The following is a 24,068-nucleotide window of genomic DNA, read 5'->3' on the forward strand; positions in this document are numbered from 1 at the left end:
TAGAAAACCTATTTCCCTCCACAATTTTTTAAAGTAATTATTGACAGATAAGTATTTTTTTTAAAGATTTTATTTATTCATTCATGATAGGGAGAGAGAGAGAGAGAAGCAGAGGGAGAAGCAGGCTCCATGCCGGGAGCCCGACGCGGGACTCGATCCCGGGGCTCCAGGATCGCGCCCTGGGCCAAAGGCAGGCGCTAAACCGCTGAGCCACCCAGGGATACCCCCCTCCACAATTTTGAAGTGATGCTGCATTGACTTCTAGTTCCCAGAGGTGTGATGTAGAAATTTGACAGTATTCTAAATCCTAATGTTTTGGATAGAATCTATTTATTCTCCAGAAACTTCTAGAGTCTTTTATTTCTCCTCAGTGTTCCACAAATGCAAACCACTATGTATGGTAGTTTTTTTATTTATTGAGCTTCTGGGTAGGTTCTTGCAATCTAGAAATGCAGGTTCTTCCAGTTTAAGACATGTTTTCGACTAATTTATTTGATAACTTTATCCCCTCTAGGAATTCCTTATTCAGTATTGAATTTTCGAGGTTGATCCAGGAATTTTCTTCTTTTCTCACCACTTGTATCTATCTCTGAATTTTTCTTCTACTTTCTGGAGATTCTCTCAACTTTACCTTTCAATACTTCTAATTTTTAAAAGAATTTGTTATTGTAACTTAATTTTTGAAAGCTCTTCCTTGTTCTCTGAATATTCCTTTTATTTAGCCCTGTTCTTATTCCATGATTGTAATGCCATCTCTTATCTCTGAAAATATTAGAGAGTGTTTCTGTTTTGTTTATTTGAATTTTCTTCGGCTCCCTATACTACTTGTTTCCCTCAAGTTCCTCTTTCATATTTGCTTTGGTCGCTATCTTCCAGTCACAGGTTTTTTTATCAGATGTCTGGTCATCTTTGGTTATCTACTGATATATAAGACATAGCTAAAAAGAACTTGGGAGGGTTTTCTGTACATGGAAAAGGGAGGGAAGGTTGCTTACCCTGTGGTTGGCTTCTTGGATATGAGAAGGGGATCTGGCCATTTCAGGGACAATGCTCAAGTGTCTGCATCTTTATATTCCTTTTTTCCCTCTTTGGGCTGTTCAGTTACCCAGAGAGGTACACTTTAATCCTCAGCCCAACTGGTAGAAGTCTGGCTTCCAGTGTTCTGGGACCGAATATTGTAAGACAGCTGGCTGGCACAGTCTCACATCAGTCAATCATCATTATGACTTAGATTGAACCCTTCTGCTTTAGTTAGGTACCTCTCTCCACCCTCAGCCTTGCCATGTTACAAGAGGGACAGCTACCCATCTGTGGGTATTCAGGGCAGGACACTTGGGGCTTCGCTCCTTGTAAATTCTTCAACCGTGCTGCTGTTGTGTCACTCCAAAAACTTCCTGTCTTCCAAAATTTTGTTGGCATTTCTTGTCTATTTTATCTCCACTTCCATTTGCTCTTTTCTTTTTCCCTGGTAGATTTATGCTGGGTGAAATCATTTATATTTGCTAAAATAATTTCAGTGGAGTTTTAGAAAGGAGTAGGGACTAATAACTAAATAACTAGGCTTAATCTACCATATCCAGATCTACTCTTAAAACTTGTTTGCCTCTTCTTTTTCCTTTTATCAAAACTGCTCTATGTGGGGTGCCTCGGTGGCTCAGTCTCTTAAGTCTCTGACTCTTGTTTTCAGCTCAGGTCATGATCTCAGGGTCCTGAGACTGAACCCTTTGTTGGGCGTGGAGCCTGCTTAGGATTCTTTCTCCCTCTACTCCTCCCCCAACCTACTCGCTCGTGTGGTCACTCTAAAAAACCAAAAAAAACTGTTCTATTTAATATCACCAATAAATATTGGTCGCCTTCTTCTTTAAAAAAATTATTTGAAAATTTAACAGTTTTATGAGGTATAACTGATGTATATGAAACTACATATATTTAGAGTATACAATTTGATAAATTTTGACGTATGTATAAACCCATGAAACTGTCATCACAATAAAAAAAATGACTATTTAAAGAAATGACTATTTTTGCCACTCCTAAAAGTTTCATTATGCACTTTCTTAAATTTAAAAAATGATCAATTTTCCCCTCATGCTCTCCCTCCCTGGGCAACCACTAATATTGTTCCTGTCATTATAGATTTGTTTGCATTTTTGAGAAGATAGATAGATAGATAGATAGATAGATAGATAGATAGATAGATAGATGGAATCACACAGAACATACTCTTTTTGTGGGGGGGGGTCTAGTTTATCTATCTATCTATCTATCTATCTATCTATCTATCTATCTATCTATCATCTATCTATTTATCTATGAGAAACACACAGAAAGAGGCAGAGAGATAGGTAGAGAGAGAAGCAGGCTTCCTGCAGGGAGCCCGATGTGGGACTTAATTCCAGAACCCCAGGATCATGCCCTAAGCTGAAGGCAGATGCTCAACCACTGAGTCACCCAGGCATCCCTGGTCTAGCTCCTTTTGATTAGCATAATTACTTTGAAATTCATCCATAGTTTCATGCATCAGTAGTTCATTTCCCTTTTATAGCTGAGTATTATTCCATTGCATAGAATCTACCACAATTTACTTTCCAGTCATCTGTTGATGAGTGGCTGGGCTGTTTTCAGATTTGGGCTACTGCAAAAAGCTGCTACGAATATTCACTTAGAAGTTTTTTTTTTTTTTAAGATTTTTTATTTATTTATTCATAGAGACACAGAGAGAGAATGAGAGGCAGAGACACAGGCAGAGGGAGAAGCAGGCTCCATGCAGAGAGCCTGACGTGGGACTTGATCCAGGGTCTCCAGGATCACGCCCTGAGCTGCAGGCGGCGCTAAACCACTGCGCCACCGGGGCTGCCCTCACTTAAAAGTTTTTGCATGGATGTATACTTTCTTTTTTATTGGGTAAATACTTAGTACTTAGCACTATATATTTAGTTTGCAAGGGATGCCATGACAAAGTACCAGAACTCCTGTGCTTTCAGTAACAGCAATTTACTGTCTCACACAGACCTGAAAGCTAGAAGTGGAAAATGAAGAAAAGCATTGGTTCCTTCAGAGAGCTGTGAGGGAATAATCTGTTCCGGGCCTCTCCCCCTGGCTTGCAGATGGCTGTCTTCATGTTCACATGGCATTCTCCCTGTGTTTGTGGCATTCTCCCTGTGTTTGTATCTCTACATCTAAATCTCCCCTATTTTTAAAAAGATTTTTTCCATTTATTTGAAAGACAGAGGGAGAGAGAGAGAGAGAGAGAGAGAAATCACAAGTGGCAGGAAGGGACATAGGGAAAAACAGAATCCCTACTGAGCAGGGGGCAGATGTGGGGCTCAATCCTAGGACCCCAGGATCATGACCTGAGCCAAAGGTGGACACTTAACTGACTGAGTCACCTAGGCACCCCATCTCTCTTTCTCTTTTTAAAGTACGCTCTATGCCCAAGGTGGGGCTTCAACTCACGACCTTGTGATCAAGAGTTGCATGCTCTACCAACTAAGCCAGCTAGGTACCCCCTAAGTATCTTTACTGAGATATAATTTATATACCATAAAGTTCACCTGTTTAAAGTATACAATTCAATGGCTTTTAATATATTTACAGAGTTGTGTAATTATTACCACAATCCAATTTTAGAACATTTCTATCATCCCCAAAATGAAACTTACCGACAGTCACTCCCAATTCTGCCCTCCCTTCACCTTCCTTTCTGGCCCCATATAACCACTAATCTACTTCTGTCTCTCCAGACTTGCCTATTTTGAACATTTCATGTATAAATGACATCATACAGTATGTGCTATTTTGTGTCTGTCTTTCCCTGAGCATAATACTTTCAAGTTTCATCCTAGTTGGAGCATGTATCAGTACTTCATTCTGTTTTATTGCTGAATACTATCCCATTATATGGATATACCATTTTGCTTCTCTACACTATCACTAATGGACATTTGGATTATTTCCACTTTTTTGCTATTATGAATATTGCTGTTATAAACACGCATGTACAAGTTTCTGGGTGGACACATGCTTTCATTTCCTTTGGGTACCCAGGAGTGGAATTGCTGGGTCATATGATAACTATGTTTAACTTTTTGAAGGACTACTGAACTGTTTCTCAAAGCAGCAGCACCATTTTCCATTCCCATTAGCAGTGTCTAGAGGTTCTAGTTTCTCCATATCCTCACCCACACTTGTTATTTTCTGTCCCTTTGATAACAGCCAACCCAGCAGGTATGAAGTGGTATGTCACTGTCGTTTTGTTTTGTAGTTCCCTAATGAGTAATGATGTTGAGCATCTTTTCATTGTCTTACTGGCCATTCTTTAGATAACTGTCTTCCAATTCTCTGCTCATTTTTAAAACTGGGTTCTTTTCCTATTATGGAGCTTTGAGAGTTTTTAATAGATTCTATATACAAGTCCTTATTCAGGCAGATGCTTTTTATGTATTTTCTCTAAATCTGTGGCTTATTTTTTGGTCTCCTTAACAGCATCTTTCAAAAAGCAGAAGTTCTTAATTTTGATGTAGTATAATTTATCAATTTTTATTTATTTTTATGATTTTATTTCCTTTTTAAGATTTACTTATTTGAGAGAAAGAGAGAGCACACCAACATGAAAGTTTGGGGAAGGGCAGAGGGAGAGAGAGAGAAACTTCAGCAGACTCCATGCCAAGTGCAGAGCCCAATACAGGGCTTAATCCCATGATCTTTTTTTTTTTTTTTTTTAAGATTTTATTTATTTATTCATGAGAGAGACACACACACACAGAGGCAGAGACACAGGCAGAGGGAGAAGCAGGCTCCATGCAGGGAGCCTGATGTGGGACTCGATCCCGGGACTCCAGGATCATGACCTGGGCTAAAGGCAGCACTAAATCGCTGAGCTACCCAGGCTGCCCTCAATCTCATGATCTTGAGAGCATGACTTGAGACAAAATTAAGAGTCAGATGGTCAACTGACTGTGTCACCCAGGACCCCCTGCCAAATTTTACTTTTAAGTAATCTCTATACCCAATGTAGGGCTTGAACCTACAACCTGAGATCAAGAATCACATACTCTATGACTGAGCCAGACAGGCACCCCAGACAATTTACCAATTTTTAAAATTTAATGGTTGTGCTTTTGCTATGGTACCTAAGAAATTTTTGCCTAACCACAGATTTTCTCTCATATTTTCTACTGAAGCATTATAGTTCTAGATTTTACATTTAGATCTAATACTCATTTTGAGTTAATTTTTTTATACGCTGGGCACCTGGGTGGCTCAGTGGTTGAGCATCTGCCTTCAGCTCAGGTCATGGTCCTAGGGTCCTGGGATCAAGTCCCACATCAGGCTCCCTATTGGAAGCCTGCTTCTGTCTCTGCCTATGTCTCTACTTCTCTGTGTCTCTCATGAATAGATAAATAAAATCTTTAAAAATTTTGTTTTAATATATGCTATAAGATTTATTTATTCATTTTTTGCATATGGATATCCAGTTGCTCTAACACCATTTGTTGAAAAAATATCCTTTCTCCACTGATTTGCTTCCACAAAATTGTCTTTGTCAAAGCTCATTTGTCCATATATGTATGGGTCTATGTCAGAACCTCTTCTCTGTTCCATTGGTCTGTTTGTCTTGTTCTCCAATACCACAGGGTCTTGATTATCATAGCTTTATAAAAAAATTTTTTTAATAAAAATTCTTAAATCAGGTAGTATTTGCACTTCAACTCTGTTCTACTCAAAAGCTGTTTTGATTATTGTTGTAAGTTGAATAGTGTCCCACCCCCCACAAAAAAAGATACGTTGGAGTCCTAACCTCTAATTCTTCAGAATGGGACCTTATTTAAAGATGGGGTCTTGGGCAGCCCAAGTGGCTCAGCGGCTTAGCGCTGCCTTCAGCCCAGGGCATGATCCTGGAGACCCAGGATCAAGTCCCACGTCAGGTTCCCTGCATGGAGGCTGCTTCTCCCTGTGCCTGTGTCTCTACCTCTCTCTCTCTCTCTCTTTCTCTGTGTGTGTGTGTCTCTCATGAATAAATAAATAAAATCTTAAAAAAAAAACCATGGGGTCTTCATAGAGGTAATCATGAAGTTATTAGAGAGGGCTCTAATTCAATATGACTGGTGACCTTTCATAAAAAGGGGGAAATCTGTACACAAAGACAGACATGATTGCAGGAAGAATGTCATGCTGCAACAAGCCAAGAAACTAGAAGCCAGAAGCTAGGAGAGAGGCCTGGAAAAGACCTTCCCCTAGTCCCTTCACATGGAACAAGGCCCTGCCAACACTTTGATCTTGGACTTCTGGTTCTCAATATGGTGAAACAATACATTTCTGTTGTTTAAGCCATTCAGTTTGTGGTACTTTGTTAGAGCAGCCCTAACAAACTAATACAGCTGTTCTACGTCCTGTGAATTTCCATATGGATTTATAAGTCAGCTTTTTCACTTCCACAAAAAAAAGTCTGCTAAAATTTTGATAGCAATTGAATTGACTCTATAGATCAATTTGGGGAGAAGCAACATCTAAACAATATTCAATCTTCTGACCTATAAACAGCTATATCTCTCCATATATTTAGGTTGACTTTCTCTCAGCAATATTTTTGAGGTTAAATAAATAAAATAAATAATAAATAAATAAATAAATAAATAAAATAAATAAATAAATAAATAAATAAAATCTTTTTAAAAATAAGTATTTTAATATTCTTGTCTGCTAATTTTAATCCGTGTCAATTGTAGATTGACTTCAATTAATTGATTTTTCCCCCTTCACATGGTCTATATTTTCCTGTTTCTACATGTCTGATAATCTTTGCTTAGATATCAGATATTGTGAACTTTACTGGATTCTTGTATTTTTGAGCTTTGTTCTGGGACACAGATTACTTTGAAATAGTCTATTCCTTTTGTGTCTTGCATTTAGGATGTGCATGGCTGGACCAAAGTAGTGTTTAGTCCAGGGCTAGTCATTCCCTACCAATGAGGTGATGCCTCTATTAGTACCACTACTGAGGGCTCTACCAAATGCTCCATGAATTATGAGGTTTTCCAGGGTGTGGAAAAAGGCAATATGTACAGCATATGTACAATGCTAAGGAGAAGGGAGGACAGCAGACATCCTGTTGTTCTTCATCTTAGAAGTAAATCATTCAGTCTTTCACCATTAACTGTAGGGACTTCATAAAAGCTCTTTATCAAGTCAAATACTTCCTTTCTATTCCTAGTTCGCTGACAGTTTCTACCAGGAACAGATGTGGCATTTGTCAAATGCTTTTTTTTTTTCTTTTTTTTTAAATTTATTTATGATAGTCACACACACACACACAGAGAGAGAGAGAGAGAGAGAGAGAGGCAGAGACATAGGCAGAGGGAGAAGCAGGCTTCATGCACCGGGAGCCCGACGTGGGATTCGATCCCGGGTCTCCAGGATCACGCCCTTGGCCTAAGGCAGGCACTAAACCGCTGCGCCACCCAGGGATCCCTCAAATGATTTTTCTGAATCTATTGAGTTGATCATACTTTTAAAAAAAATTGTTAATGTGATTAATTAAACATTGATGGATTTCAACCAACCGTGCATTCCTGGGAAAAATTCCCACCTGGTCATGTATTATATCATATGCTCAAATTTTGTTTAGAATTGTTGGATCTACTTCATGAGTGATCCAATTCTGTAATATTCTTTTCCTGCAATGTCTTTGGTTTTGATATCAAAGCAATGCTGACCTCACAGAAGGAGCTCAGAAGCATCCCCTTCACTTTAAGTGAGATTATACTAATTTACATATAATATAGGAACCTTACAATAGTACCCTTCCATCTTCCCCCTCTTGGCCTTTAGGCTGCTGTTAGTGTACATCATACAGATATAAGCCCACAATACATTTGTGTAACTTTTGTTCAAACAATCAATTCTCTTTTAAATAAATTTAAGTAACAGAAAAGTCTTCTGTGTCTACCCCTGTCCTTTCCATTTCCTGAGCTCTTCATTTCTTTGCATAGATTCGTATTTCCATCTGGCATCCCCTTCCTTCTCCCTTCCACATTTCCTATAGTAAGGAAGGGTATGCTGCTGATGAATTATTTCAGTTTTTGTGTGTCTGAAACAGACTTTATTTAGCCCTCATTCTTGAAAGAAATTTCACTGATTACAATATTCAAGGTTAAGCTTTTCTTGCAGTACTTTAAAGACCACTGTCTTCTTGTTTGCATTGTTTCCAAAGACAAATTCTTATCTTTGTTCCTCTGTTAACAGTGTCTTTTGTTTTCTGGTTTTAAGAATTTCTCTATCACTGGTTTTGAGTAATTTGATTATGATATGCTTTGGTGTGGTTTTCTTCATGTTTCAATAACATCTAACTTCTTTGGTCTGTGGGTTTACAGTTTTTATCAAATTTGAGGCCATTATTTCTCCCTTCCCTCTTCTTCAGAAACTACAAATACATGTATATCAGGTTCCCTGAAGTTGTCTATAGCACACTGATCATCTTTCCATATTTTGCTCTTTACACTCTTTTTCTGTGTTTTATGCTGGATATTTTCTATTGAGTAACTTTAAATTCTCTAATTTTTTATTCTGATATCTAATCTGTCACTAATCTTATACAGTATATTTTTCATCTCAGATATAGTTTTCAACTCTAGATATTTGAGTCTTCTTTAAAAATATCTTTCATTTTTCTATGTAATATTTTGAATATCTTTTAAAAGATTTTATTTATTTACTCAGGAGAGATACAGAGAAAGGCAGAGATATAGGCAGAGGGAGAAGCAGGCTCCCCAATGGGGAGCCTGATGTGGCACCTGATCCCAGAACCCTGGGATCACGACCTGAGCCAAAGGCAGAAGCCCAACCATGGAGCCACCCAGGTGCCCCAACATTCTGAATATCTGAAATATAAAATAAGTATTTTAGAGGCACCTGGGTGGCTCAGTAGGTTAAGTGTCTGCCTTTGGCTCAGGTCATAATGCCAGGATCCTGGGATCAAGCCCCATGTTGGGCTCTCTGCTCAGCAGGGAGCCTGCTTCTCCCTCTCTTTCTGCCTGCTGTTCCATCTATTTGTGCTCTCTCTCTCTGTCAAATAAATAAATAAAATCTTTTTAAAAATAAGTATTTTAATATTCTTGTCTGCTAATTTTAATCCGTGTCAATTGTAGATTGACTTCAATTAATTGATTTTTCCCCCTTCACATGGTCTATATTTTCCTGTTTCTACATGTCTGATAATCTTTGCTTAGATATCAGATATTGTGAACTTTACTGGATTCTTGTATTTTTGAGCTTTGTTCTGGGACACAGATTACTTTGAAATAGTCTATTCCTTTTGTGTCTTGCATTTAGGATGTGCATGGCTGGACCAAAGTAGTGTTTAGTCCAGGGCTAGTCATTCCCTACCAATGAGGTGATGCCTCTATTAGTACCACTACTGAGGGCTCTACCAAATGCTCCATGAATTATGAGGTTTTCCAGGGTGTGGAAAAAGGCAATATTATGGGCACTGTTTCTTTTAATCCTCTTGGATGGGTCTCCCCATACTGTCCCAACCATGAATAGTCTTATATGCATGTGCTCAAAAGTAATCTGCTGAATACTCAGGGTGAATCCTCCATAGATCTCTAGAGTTCTCTCTGTAACTCTTCCCTCTCCAGTATTCTGGCCAGATCTCTAGGTTCCTTAGTCTCCCCAGACCCTCAGCAAGGCTGCTTCAACTGAGATGGTCCATTGGGCTTTGCCTGGGCTCCTCTTCCCTGCTCTGCAGCCTGGAAACTATCTCAAGCCAGTATGCTGGGGTAGTCCAGAGGACTCACCTTATTTGTTTTCCACTTCTCAGAGATCACTGCTGTTCATTACCTAATGTCCAATGTTTTTTAAACCATTGTTTCAGATGTATAGATATATCATATTTTTTGTCTATTTTTAAGTGGTTAAAGGTAAATTCTGTCCCTGATATTCCATCTTGCCCAGTATGAGAAGTCCCAATAACTTTTAAAAATTGTGTTGTTTTAGGAGTACCTGGCTGGCTCAGTATGCAACTCTTGATCTTGGGCTCATAAATTCAAGCCCCATGGTGAGTATAGAGATTACTTAAAAATAAAATCTTAAAAAATATTGTAGTATTTTAAAACCATTTTTAAGTGTAGAGTTCAGCAGTATTAAGTATGCTCACATTGTTGTGCAACCATCACCACCATACATCTCCAGAATTTTTTCCATCTTCACAAACTCAAGCCCTACACTTTCTACTCCACTCTCCCTTCAGTCCCTGGCAACCACCACACTGCTCTCTGTTTCTATGAATATAACCACTCCAGGCACCTCATATAAATAAGAATCATATAGTATTTGTCCTTTTGTGACTGGCTTATTTCACTAAGCATAATGTCAAAGTTCATGCATGTTGTAGCAGGTGTCAGAATTTTCTTCTTTTTTAAGGTTGAATCATATTCCATTGTTGGGATACACCACTTTCTGTTTATCCATTCATCTGTCAATGAACATTGGATTGGTTCTATTTCTTGACCACTGTGACTAAGGCAGCTATGAACACAGGTATGCAGATATCTGATAGAGTCCCTGTTTTCAATTATTTCTTTTTCTGTTTTAATTAAGTTTTTAATTTTAACTCCAGTATGGTTAACATGCAGTTATACTAGTTTTAGGTGTACCATACTGTGATTCAACAATTCTATAATTACTCAGTGTTCAACCTTCTTTTAATTTTTTTAAAGGTTTTATTTATTTATTCATGAGAGACACAGAGAGAGAGGCAGAGACATAGGCAGAGGGAGAAGCATGCTTCCTGTGGGGAACCCGATGCAGGACTCAATCCCAAGACCCCAGGATCACAACCTGAGCCGAAGGCAGATGCTCAACCACTGAGCCACCCAGGTGCTCCCCTGCTTTCAACTCTTAATGATTTTTTATTATGGAATATCCTTTCTACTCACCGTCCCTATTTCTCCTCATCCTCTAAGTAACAGTTGGCATAGTAGCCATTTTTCAAAAAGCCATCATTTTGAAAATCTCCTCTGCCTTATGCTAAACACACTCTCCATTTCTTTTCTTCTCTTTCCCCTAGTCTTAGAACCTTGGAATTATGTCTTTGACTTATAAAGCTTTTCTCTCACACTGTTACATGAAAGCTTCCTTCACATCATTTAGGCATTAGTTCAAGTGCATTTCTTTTGAACAGAACTTTCTGACCACCCCAGCTAAAAGAGCTCCACACTCAGTCACTCTAGCATAACACATATCACTACCTGAAAAGAACACCTATTTACGTGTTTTGTTGTCTATCTCCCCTTACCAAGAATGCAAACTTCTTGATGCAGAGAGACTGAATGCCTTATTCATTATAAACCTGGCACAAAAAGTTGTTTGATAATTATTTCCTGACTCTCTAATTTGCTAATCTCTGCTTTTCTTCCTTCTACTCTCCAAACATCTATTCCCCCAGGTCTGTCCTTGAACTCATCTCTTCACATTCAGCCACCAAAATTTCACGTAACCTCACAGTTTCAACTATTCAGTGTGAGTGATTTCCAATTCTGTATTTCCAACCCTGAATTATCCTGTCTCCAGCCCTGTATTTTCACCTGGCTGAGAGACACTGTCATGAGGATAATATCTCAAACTCTGACACAGAACTCATCATACCCACTCCCTCAAAGTTGTTTCTTCTCTCATGTTTTCTATATCTGACAACAGCCTCCCCTTTCTCCCAGTCACTCAGCGGAAAATCTTGATGTCATCCTTGATTTCTCCTTTTCCTCCACATCAAATTAATTGTTAAATCCTATCCATTTTATAAATGTTATACCTTTCTAACCATCCCCTCCATTCCAGGTACTATAGGTGGTTTTAAAAGAAACCATACAGGAGTGCCTGGCTGGCTCAATCAGTGGAGTATGCGACTCTTGATAGGGTTGTGAGTTTAGGCCCCAAATTTGGTGTAGACATTACTTAAAAATATCCTTTTTTTAAAAAAGCATACATATTTCCTGAAATATAAAGTTAAGGACAGCTAATATAGATGATGACAGAGAAAATATTAAAAATGGTCTTAGCAGACAATAAAGAAGGGTAGAAGCTCCTAAAATTGGGTCTTTTTTTAAATCAAAGTATAATTCATAGAAAAATACATAAACCTTAACTGTAGCACTCAGTGGATTTTAGATATGATTGCACCCATGTAACTACCCCACAAATTAAGATAGCATGTTTCCATCACCCAAAAAACTCCCATATGCCCTTTCCCATGGATATTGTCACACATGCCCCAGGTAATGATTCTATCACCATAGGTGAGTTTTAGAAGTTCATAAACTTCACATAATTAGATTGTGGCAGAATGTACATGTTTGTTTGCCTTTTTTCATTCAACATACTGTTTCTGAGATTCATCAGTGTTTTTATGTAAATCAAAAGTTTTAAAAAAAGTTTAATTTTTAGGGGTGCCTGGGTGGCTCAGTTGGCTAGACATCCAACTCTTGATCTCAGCTCCAGTCTTGATCTCAGAGTCATGAGTTTGAGCCCCATACGGGGCTCCACACTGTGCATGGAGCCTACTCTTAAAAAAAAAAAGTCTAATTTTTAAACTTAGTTATTACTATTTTATAGAACAAATATACTATAATTTGTTTATTCATTTACCTGTCAATGGATAGTTAAACTATATCTGGTTTGGGGCTGTTACAAATAAAGCTACCATGAATGTTCTCACATAAGTCTTTTTATGAACATATGCAGTTAATGTATATACTTATATATATTCCTAAAGATATAAGACCTTTATTAGATAAATGTATTGCAAGTGTTTTATCCCAGTCTGTAGTTTTTCCACATTCTTAATGCTGTGAGCATATTAGCAGATGTTTAAGTTTTTTAAATGAAATTCAACTGAGTAACTGTTCTTTTTTATGGTTCATGCTTTTTGCAATCTACCTAAAGTCATAGAGACATCTCTCTCTCTCTCCTTTTTTTTTCTTCATAGATACATCTCCTATGCTGTCCTCCAAAAGCTTTATAATTTTAGCCCTCACATTTAGGTCTATGATCCATCTCAAATTAGGTTTTATGTATGGTGTGTGGCAGAGCAATCATGGTTCATGTATTTCCATGTGGTTATCTGGTTGCTCCAGCACCATTTATTGAAAGATCTTGCTTTCTCTCTAAGAATTATTAGTCTTTTGAAAACCCCTTTTTAAAATTCTAGGTTTAAAAGATCAATTGCACAACTACAGGATGGGCAAGGCAAGTATAATAGCAGCGTACTGGATAATGTGGTTGACTTTGAGAAACAGAAGCACTTCCCCCCTTAGCAACAGAACCTATAAATTTTAGCTAACACATATTCTAACATCATTTGAAGTCTATTGTGTCCACGTCATTAAATTCTGGTCAAAGAAATATAAAAGCACAGTTGAATGTGCAACTTTCATAAAGTCTTTCAAGGGAAGTGGTAAGTTCTCTCTTTTTTGCTAGATGGAATACAAATGTGACAGTTGGGGCTAGAAAGAAAATAGAATTTTCTATTTTTATGAATTAGAGAAATTTTTTAAGATATAGAAAAAAGTACAGAGAATAAAATAACAAACGCACCCATGTAATGACCACTCAGATTTAACCTATTTGCTTTATCATATTTGCTTCAGATTTCTCTCTTTTTTAAAGAAATAAAAATACAGATATAGTGAAGAAGTGAGGTCTGTCCCCTGTGTAGCTAGCCCTTTCCAAACTCAATCTTTTTCCTCCCTCCTCAGATGCAACCCTACTCTGAAGTGTGTGTATGTCTTACCTTTCAGAGACAACTTTAAGAATTCACTGGTTCTGCCTCCTCTGAGTGCCCCTTAGTTCAGCTGTGGTCTGCGCATTACTGGTTTAGGGATCACCTGGGGCACTTGTGAAAAACAGAGATCACAGGTTCCCAACTCCTGAAATCCTATTTCAGTAAGTCCAGAGTGGGACCTGGTCACCTTTATTATTACTTTATTATTATTTTTTCACTTACATTTTAAAAAGCATGCCAGGTACAAATCAAAACCACAATGAGATAGTATTTCATATGTAGTATGTATGAAAATACATACTACAATAAAAAATACATACTATAAAAAATTGGTAAGGATATGGACAAATTAGAACCTTCATGCACTTCTAGTGGGAAGATAAAATGGTGCAGCCATTTAGAAAACAGTTTGGCAGTTCTTCAAAAAATAAAACACAAAGTTAGCATATGACCCACAATTCTACTTCTGGCTATTCACCCAAGAGAAATGAAGGCATGCACAAAACTATGTAAGGAAGGTTTGCAGCATTGTTCATATGCAAAGAGCACCCACTCTCCTTGTATGCATTCTTCTATACCAGGTGACCTTTCTAAGAAGTTTCTTTGATATAAGTAAACAGAATTGATTACTCTGCATATAACTTCTTAACGATGGAGGACTGAACTTAGTTAGCATAGACTTTGGAGTCAGACTCGGAATCCAATCCAATTGATGCTGTTTGCCAGCTATGAAAATAAATGGAAAAATACCTATCCTGCATGGTTTCTTTCCCAGTCTGCTCTTAAAATACCAAAAGCCATAAAATCTTGTTACCATTTGCAAGATCAGAGTCAGTCTCAGAGATATCCTAAACTTAAAGAGGCAAAAGATTTGGAGCACCTGGGTGGCTTAGTCAGTTACGCATCTGACTCTTGATTTTGGTTCAGGTCATGATCTCAGGGGTGTGCGATCAAGCCCCATGTTGGGTTCTGCGATGGGCTTGGTGCCTACTTAAGATTCTCTCTCTCCTCCTTCCTTTAACCCTTTTCCCCTTCTTCCCTGCTTGCTCACGGTCTTTCTAAAAAAAAATAATTTAAAAAAATTGAAAAGCAAAAGACTAGTCTAAATCATCTCATTTAACTCTTTGATGTAAAGCAATCAATAGATCACTTTATTCTTTGTAGACAAAGAGTACATTTATTCATTTATTACCTCTGATAACAACAAAGAGAACACTATAAAATGTTTACTTCCTGATTAAGTGTTTTTTATTTATGGTAATTAAGAAAGACACATCAGCACTTAAATCCATAGCTATAATTCTTAAACTCTAAAGCTTGTTTGTTTTGTTTTATTATAAAATGCTTAACTATACAAAGAAGTACAGAGAATAAGATCACAAGCACTCAACTGCTCGGTTTTATGTTATTTTTTACTATGCCTGCCAGATTTCACTTAAAAAATAAACATTCCAAGCCTATAGCTGCAGAATCTCTACAACTAGTAAGCCAACACCAACTCGTTTAGAATATCAACCTAAATTATACTAAATGTAAAGTGAGAAATAGCTGTGGAGTAGTAATTAAAAATTCTGATCTATCCTTGGTAAGAAACACAGTAAAAGATTGTATCAGTATTGATTGGAGACTGTCCCAGGAGTGTTGGCTATTGCCTCTTGCTTCACATGTCCTTTCATGAGATCTACTTCCTTGTCTGTGGTCCCTGCCACCTGACTCAAAGAACTCAAGACCTAATGGAAATCAGGCCACAAGCTGGGTTGGGCCAATAAGATTCTCTTTCTTTAGAGAATTCACAGATATTCTAGTCTATCCTCTACATCAACACTAGTTGTTAGGAGAGCAAATCATAAAGTAAAATGCACATTTCACCTCCACACTTTAGAAATCTGTTGCCTGTTCTTGAAACTCCTTAGCCTAAGATAGTCTTAGATAATGGTCTCTGTCATTCCCTTCTCTTTGGCTGGCACCTAACACTCTAATCACTATTAAGGATGACTTCAAATTTTCTCCTAATCCTCCCACTGAGAAGTGGAATCTGTTTCTCCTCCCCTTGAATCTGGGGTAGCCCTGGGACTGGCTTTAATTCACCAGAAGGTGGGGAAAGGAAAGCTGTGTGGCTTCTAAGGCTGCCACTTCTGCATGTTTACAGTACTCCTTGGATCCGGGTGACCATGCTGTTAAAAACCCAAGCCATGTACAGAGGTCATACGGAAGAGATCCTTGATGCTCAAGTCAACAACCTCAAACTAAAACTGCCAGCTGCCAGCCATGTAAGTGAGCCATTTTGGATGTTTCTGGCTAGGTGGCCCTCCAGATGACTGCAGACCCTGCCAATACCACTTTGGAGCAGAATTGCCCTATAGAGCTCAGTGAATCCCAGATTATGAGACATAATAAAAAGTTGGAGTGATTTTATATACATATATGTACATATTTCCCTATTATTAATATCTTATCTCAGTACCTTTGTCACAATTAATGAACCAATAGTTACACATTATTATTAACTAAAATCCACTTGATTCAGATGTTCTTAGTTCTTACCTAACAGTCTTACTCTATTCTAAGACCTCATCCAGGATATTCTATTACATTTAGTCGTGACGTCACCTTAGCTTCCTTTTGGCTAGGAAAGTTTCTCAGACATATCTTGCTTTCCCTGGACAGTTTCGAGGATAGTCTTGGTCAGGTATTTTGTAGGACATCCTTCTATCAGAATCTGTCTGATGTTTTTTCTCATGATTAAAGCGGGACAATGGGTTTTGGAGAAGAAGATCACTAAGGTGCCATGTCAGCCCATCACAACAAGGGTATGACTTATCCTGTCGATGTAGATTTTGACCACCTGGCTCTTTGTCAAGTTTCCTCACTGTGTGAAGCCACACTTATGGAATAAGGAGTTATGTTCCATATCCTTGAGGGTGAAGTATCTACATAAATTTTTTGGAATTCTTCTGTCCAAGAGATTGTGAAAGTGGTTTTAAACCACTAATTTTTGGCATGGTTTAATGCATAGCAAGATATCTGAAATATATCTTGGGTAACTGTGTTAGTACTATTCAACTCAAACATTTCCACCATCTCCTGTTAGACTTCACCAGTTATACACGTGACATATGGTTCATTTTGCTTATAATGCCCTTCCTACCTCCACCCACCCATTCACCAACCACCAAATAAAAATGAACAAAAACTCCTTATTTTTCTAACCAAACTCAATTGTTAATTACCTCCTCTTTTCTGAAGCTTCCTTCCAGAAGGAATTCTTTGCTTTGGTCTAGCTCCTAATTCCACACAGTTAATGCCACTATCACTGCCCTTATGGTTTGGTTACCTCCCTCAACTAGACTATAAGTTCCCAACAGGCAGAGACTGCCTTATATAACTCTGCACACCATACCTGGGACCACCAGCACATACTAGGTTCCCTCTAAATGTTTGTGAAATAAATAATTAACTGAATGACTACAAAGGTGTATTATTTTTTATAATACCTCAATTTAAAAGCGTAAAAGACACAGCATAAGTAAATAGCTGTAGTCCAGGATGTGTCAGTAAATCCACACTAGAACTGGAGCCTCCGTAGTAATGCACAGTTCTACTGTGTAATAGCTAGACCAGGCACTAAGAAAACCAATCACTGCATTCAATGAGTCAAAGCCGCATATAAAAGACAAAATAGTATCTGTTTTCAGATCAGTGAGACAACATAGGCACATAAATACTACATAAATCGGATCACTCGAGTCTCTTTCTAAAGGAATCAGGCCAACAAAGTCCATACCCTCGCCTTTGGATTTCCTGATATGTCATCAAAGACTTTTTACAGAACATAATTTTAATATTTAACTTTTAAAGTGTGGAACAATGAAACAGATTCATGGGTAACTGTGTTAGTGCTATTCAATTTTTTCTCTTACGTACACAGCAGGGAAATTAAATAAGCCCTGAAGTGGTCTTTGGGAAAAATATAAGGAATAGTCACTTTGTCTCCAAAGGATTCAAGGGCTTCTGAAGTTTTACATTAATACTAACTCTGTCAACTTATCTTCCTTCAGTATTTACAATAGCGGCTTTCAGTAAAACAGCAGAACTCTCTGAGAGAAAGTGATTAGGTCATACAAAATTGCATTCTAGTGACCAGGGGAAAAAAGCCCTCCCACAGAGAATACCAGTAGCACGGGCAACAGCCAAAAGACTCCCCTTGGGAAAGTCCAGGGCAGCAGACTGGGCCTTGTCCAGGACATAGCCTGAGATACCCTTGGAGTCCTTCCTTGGAGTGCCCAGGAAGGACTAGGAACACCTCTGAAAGGAGACAGACATGACGGTGATACTGAGGTCCCATATGACCAAGCAGAGAAAGAGCTGAGGAAAGTCAGGACATGGAGCCAGATACAGAGATACACATAAACGCATAGATAATAATTGATATACAGGGTTTGACAATGGTTAATATTCATTCAAGCCTTAGCTTGAAAACCCAAATCTAACAATTACTGTTTAAAAATTTATATAAAAAATGTGTAGAAATTATTGATAATTTCCTGTGCAGCAGGAATAAGACAGACTTTTACTTTTTACCTTATACACTTCTGACTCATTTTAATTTCTTAAAATAAGAATGTATAACTTACACAATAAAACATTAAAAGATAAAGTGCTATCATTACATAAATGAAACAAAGTTCTCTTTGAGTTCAGTAAAATTTGTTTTAAGTTGGTCATGGAGCATAACAAAAAATGGTTATCAAGAAGAAAAAATCTTCTCACCTTTAGGTTAGGTTTTAATTTAAATCAAGCTAATTTCTAAATTTACCTAAAACAAAACACCCACTCTACTCATCCAGTGCCTGTTTTAAATTTCTACCCAAACTGTTTGCATCTTTAGTAATTCACTGACCTTGGAACTGCTTTCTTCCGACACTTCTCCCTCATTGGTTTGCATGGGAACAGACTCTGTGCAAAACTCTGCAGAAACACACAAATACTGCCTAGAAGAGGTAAGGAGAGGGAAAAAAAGGAAGTTAGTGCAAAAATCAGTTTTTCAAAGATTAGACTGAAACCCTATCACTAAGGCAATGACCCTGTGTGTGTGTGTGTGTGTGTGTGTTTACATGCATCTTTGTTAAGAAAAAGAGGAGAGAGGTTAAGAGAGGGTTTTCCCCACCTTAGGGGAGGAAGACATTGGAATATTAAACAGTTCTAGATTTCTTTCCTCTTTTATCTTGATTTTTAGCAGAGGTGACAGTGAAAATCTTCAGTAATTCATACAATACAGTGACCTATTGGAAAGGATGCCCACCTATGTAAAGCAGGGGGCCAGTTGTTAGGCTGTAGCAGGTCATACTGCCTGCATATTACAATAGGCTACTGACACTGGCTAGGTTCCCTGGGTTTATCATTTATATTTAATATTTGTGATATATTTTATAACTGAAATTGGGGTACATGCTAATGGTTGATCCCACTTCTTTAAGAGGTTTTGCTTAATAAACTAAATATCAGATAATTTTTTACATAAGAATAGGCTATCCCAGGACAAGACAAAAAAAGTGGTAATTTTTCCTCTAAGAATAAAGTGAGTCAACAAAAAAAAAAAAAAAAAAAAGAATAAAGTGAGTCAAGTTAGTTAAAATTTCATGAATTAAAATGTATCAACAGGAAGCTACTGAAAGTATATGTAACTTTCAAATTTTCATCCAATATATAATTGCTGAAGGATAATTACTCAAACTGACACAAAACAAATCTCCATCCTATTACAGGTAACCAATATTTTAAAACATTTCTAACACTTTAAAGGGTTCATACCTACAAAATTATAAAAGCTGAAAAGATGCTTGCTCCCAGTATGTGTGTGTGCAGGGACTCTCTATAAATGCAACAGCCTGGGGGTCTGGTACCGGAATTTGTTTCCTCATCTGCTGGGTGGGAAAGGAGTATCAAAATATCTACTGTGCTCACCTAATGAGTTTTTTTGGGAACCAATGTGTATATATGTGACATGAAATATAAAATTAGTACAATGGAAGCTCTGTTAATCAAGCCCCATTCACTCGCTCCAGATGAACTGACACTGCCCATTCCTAGTGTGAAACAGATGCTCACAGCAAGTGAAACAGGTTTTCTCTAGTTGGTTTTACCCCTCATCTGTTTATGACAGTTGTGCAAAAATAAACTTGCTCTTTCTATGAAAATTACATGGAGAGCACTAGAAAAACTCAGTATGCTACCTAGAAGGATGTCGTATGCAAATCACTTCATAAATGTCCGTAAGTTCTCATCTGACTTTACAAAAATAGAGACTGTATTTCATAAATGATGCATCATAGGCACAGCTGACAAAAAAAGACACCCCAATGATTTATGTGCCATTTCTGTGTGAAAGTGCTGGGATAGAGGAACTCTCCTTCACCTGTCCTGAGGTTTCCCTCCTAGTTCTTCTCCACTTGCACAAATTCCACCCCAGAGAATCCTTTCTGAATGGTGAGCTCAGAAGGAGAAACAAGGCACATGAGGTCAGTCCTTCTCTCTTCCTTTTGGAAGCCAGAAGTCCCCAGGGAGCATGAGGTTTCCTCTGCTCTTGTTCCCCTAAATGCTGGCCCCTCACAATTACCTGGGACTAGGTAAGACTGTTGAATACTGAGTTCAGTACTAGGAAGTTCACTTGCCTATAGATGTAAGCCACATTCTCCACCATAACTTTATAAGTAACAGAGATGATATTTTGGTCTCTCAAATGCCCTACTCTTTTATCTTTTTTAAAGATTTTATTTATTTTTTCATGAGAGACAGAGAGAGAGGCAGAGACACAGGCAGAGGAAGAAATAGGCTCTCTGCAGGGAGCCCAATGTGGGACTTGATCTCAGGACCCCAGGATCACAACCTGAGTTGAAGGCAAACGTTCAATCACTGAACTACTCAGGAGTTCCTCTACTCTTTTATCTTATTTCTCAATTGGTATGGAACTCAGCTAAGGGAAAAAGAGTGCTATTTATTCGGTCTCTCAAAGACCTTAAAATCTGGTACTACTCCCAAATCGGGGAGTAAAATGCATGTGGAATTCCTTAAGGCTTCTATTGGGGCAGGACTTTGGGCTTTTAGTGAAGGAGCAACATGTTTCAATCTTGTAAAAGTTTACATTAGGCCACGTGTCATACATCAGCTTTACACTATTGAGGCCATATTTATTTATTTATTTATTTATTTATTTATTTATTTATTTATTTATTTATATTGATTTATTTATTTATGATAGACAGAGAGAGAGGCAGAGACACAGGAGGAGGGAGAAGCAGGCTCCATGCTGGGAGCCCAACATGGGACTCAATCCTGGGACTCCAGGATCGCGCCCTGGGCCAAAGGCAGGCACTAAACCGCTGAACCACCCAGGGATCCCCTGAGGCCAAATTTAGAAGTTTAAAAACCACAGGCCACACTGTATTTTGACACTAGTGATGACTGTAGTTATGGTAACTTTGTCTTCAGATAAGTGGCTGTTTCTATAAAGACTAAATACACCAGGCACACAAGCCTTAGCAAAGGGGCTTTGCTGGTGATAGGCAAAGAAAGAAGCCACAGTCAGTTGTGGTGGTGGTGGTGGTGGCAGCAGTCGTGGTGATGGTACTGAAAGCTCATCTAAATGTCAGCTGTGTAAGTGGCCTCAGCATACATCGGCCACTCTGGCCTAGCAAGCAAATGCCAGCTATGCTGGCCTCAGCAAAGGGAATAGGGCATTAGCAGGCTTGGTTGGCTTCAAAGTACAGAAGGCTGCTGCCTGACCTTGAATTATGCAGGCACAGCTTTTCCTAAGCAGGCATGGCTGAGGCAAAGATTAGACTTTAGGGAAAAGAGACTTTCTTCATACAGGCCTTTTAGATATTAATGAGCAGAACAATTATTTGCTGCACATAAGCTGCACGGCAGCGGAATTTCAAACAGCCCATGTGCTACAAAACCAGTGAAGTTCTATGTTTAAATTGTTTGTGCTCGGCTTACACAGGCAATCCAAAGGGGAAATAGAAATTAAAGAGGTTTTTCATTATACTCAGAAGGCAGGGAACTTCTAGAGAAAGGTACAGAACTTGGTAACTGGGGTGACCACTACTATAAATTCCTCAATATTGCAAAAAGAACTTCAAGTATTAATCTTCAAAGCAGAAGACAGTGGACATTGGTCGGGCTTTTCGCAGGTATAGTAAAGGCCCAGTTCCAAATTTAACCTCCTGCTGGCAGATTTTTCCAAATTGGGTGAAGTGTCCAAGTCACAGATTCTGTACACTGGCATGGCTAACTGGGTAACTTGGAGAGGCTCAAACCAAGAGAACCTCACGCATCTTCCCTTTCTCAGACAGCAACGTGGCAAGACCAAGTTCAGCATTCTGAGAACATAATTTTATCAGAAATTACTGCTCATGGGCAGGAGATAGACTTATTTCTGAATTTGGTTGCTTCTGAATCTGGTGGCTGTGGGAACAGTGCTGAGCCAAAACAATTTTGTTTAGCTTTGGAGTTCATAGAATTTATATACTGTTCTAATCCATTTTAGGATTTCCTGGGACAAAATCTATTTTGCCCATCAATTCTGCCCAAGAGAATACCCGAGAGAAGAGTGGGTAGCAGTGGAGGGTTGTCTTTTTGAAAGTGGAGCAGGACCCCCTCTGCCCTAGAAGGGAGGGACACACCAGACATGACCTGGCTTACTATCTAAGACCAGATACTAGGAGAAAAGAGCCATTGTGTTAATGGAGGAAAACTTGCCATCTCAATGCTTCCCTCCATGTGGGGTGATATCCTTTTGCTGTTATTGGCCTTATATCCCTACGCATGCTGTCAGGGTGAAGTGACTGTCCAGTCAGTGAATTTGGAAGGGGAAACTGATACTGTATTATTAGTTTCAAATTTAATTTCTATCAATGCAGTCCATACCCCATTTGAAAGCCCTTCCCCTCACCACCAATCCACATCTCCATCCTTTTGATATCCAGTCATTTTTTATTTCTAAAAATCTTTCCTGATCAACACCATATAGTCTGCCTACTTACTATATATGTCATATCGTACCTATTTTTCTATTTGTCCTTTCTTTAATTTGTCCTCATTTTTTTTTTGTGTGTGTGGTTTTGGAATTATTGATACCTTTTTTAGGTGTTTCTTGAAAAAACCTTGACGACATTCTTATGAAACCCTGGCTTATAGTCGTGTCTAAGGGTCTAAGTGAATTTTACTGTCCTCTGACAAAATGAGAGGAGAACAAAGTAGTAATGCAAAAGTATATGGTTGAGCCAGGGGTTCCACTTGGGAAGTGACAAAGGGGCCAGTGTATCGGTGCTAAGAGAGTGATGAAAAAGTCAAGGCAAAGTCCACTTATGTGAAAATTCCCCAGAGGGGGTGAACAAGTGGTAATAAAGCTGTCAAAGATGACGTGACAACACAAGCATTTGATTTCTGCTTCAACACATGATTTCACCTCAGAGCTGTCACCAGCTTGTCATATGTAGTAAGTGACCAACAGTCTTGACGTGGCAGTGCTTCAGCACAGGGGACAGGACTCAACAAATGTTAATAACAAACAGGAATAAAACCATACATTGTACAGTATCCATGCTAGGTCTTCTCTAAAAGTTGGCAAATAGGGGATCCTTGGGTGGTGCAGCGGTTTGGCGCCTGCTTTGGTCCAGGGCGTGATCCTGGAGACCTGGGATCGAATCCCACGTTGGGCTCCCAGTGCATGGAGCCTGCTTCTCCCTCTGCCTATGTCTCTGCCTCTCTCTCTCTCTCTGACTATCATAAATAAATAAATAAATTTAAAATAAAATAAAATAAAAGTTGGCAAATATATTAATATTTTCAAATATATTTAATATTCTCAAAGCTCTCCAGGACCTAACCCTAAGGTGTCACTCTGGCGTCACCAGCCAGACCTCTTTTTCTCTTTGTTCCAGTCATAATGAACAGCTTCATTACAGCTTCACAAATATGCCAGATTATTTCAGGTTTCCACGTTTTTGTTCATACTACTCCTTCTGACTTTCCCTCCCCTGGTACCACCAGAGGACACCCTACTCTCATCATTCAAGACTCAGTTTTTATTTTTTTATTTTATTTTATTTTATTTTATTTATTTTATTTTATTTTATCTTATTTTATTTATTTATTTTTTTTTTTTTTTTTAATTTTTTTTAAGACTCAGCTTTTAAAAAGTCTGTGGGCAGCCCCGGTGGCGCAGCGGTTTAGCGCCGCCTGCAGCCTAGGGCATGATCCTGGAGACCCTGAATCGAGTCCCACATCG

General features: G+C 38.4%; 1 protein-coding gene across 4 annotated transcripts in view; it reads right to left on the reverse strand.

Moving 5' to 3' along the window:
* The window catches only part of TNRC6B (trinucleotide repeat containing adaptor 6B), a 255,544-nt gene that overhangs the window by 165,057 nt on the left and 66,419 nt on the right, over positions 1 to 24,068 (reverse strand). For all 4 annotated transcript variants that reach the window (XM_077914417.1, XM_077914433.1, XM_077914423.1 and 1 more), the window contains exon 3: positions 18,678 to 18,768. In XM_077914417.1, coding sequence (XP_077770543.1) covers positions 18,678 to 18,722 — 45 coding nt within the window. In that variant the 5' untranslated portion in view covers positions 18,723 to 18,768. The remainder of the gene's footprint in view (positions 1 to 18,677; positions 18,769 to 24,068) is intronic.

This window comes from Canis aureus, chromosome 11 (genome assembly GCF_053574225.1).
Source record: "Canis aureus isolate CA01 chromosome 11, VMU_Caureus_v.1.0, whole genome shotgun sequence".
Lineage (NCBI taxonomy): Eukaryota > Metazoa > Chordata > Mammalia > Carnivora > Canidae > Canis > Canis aureus.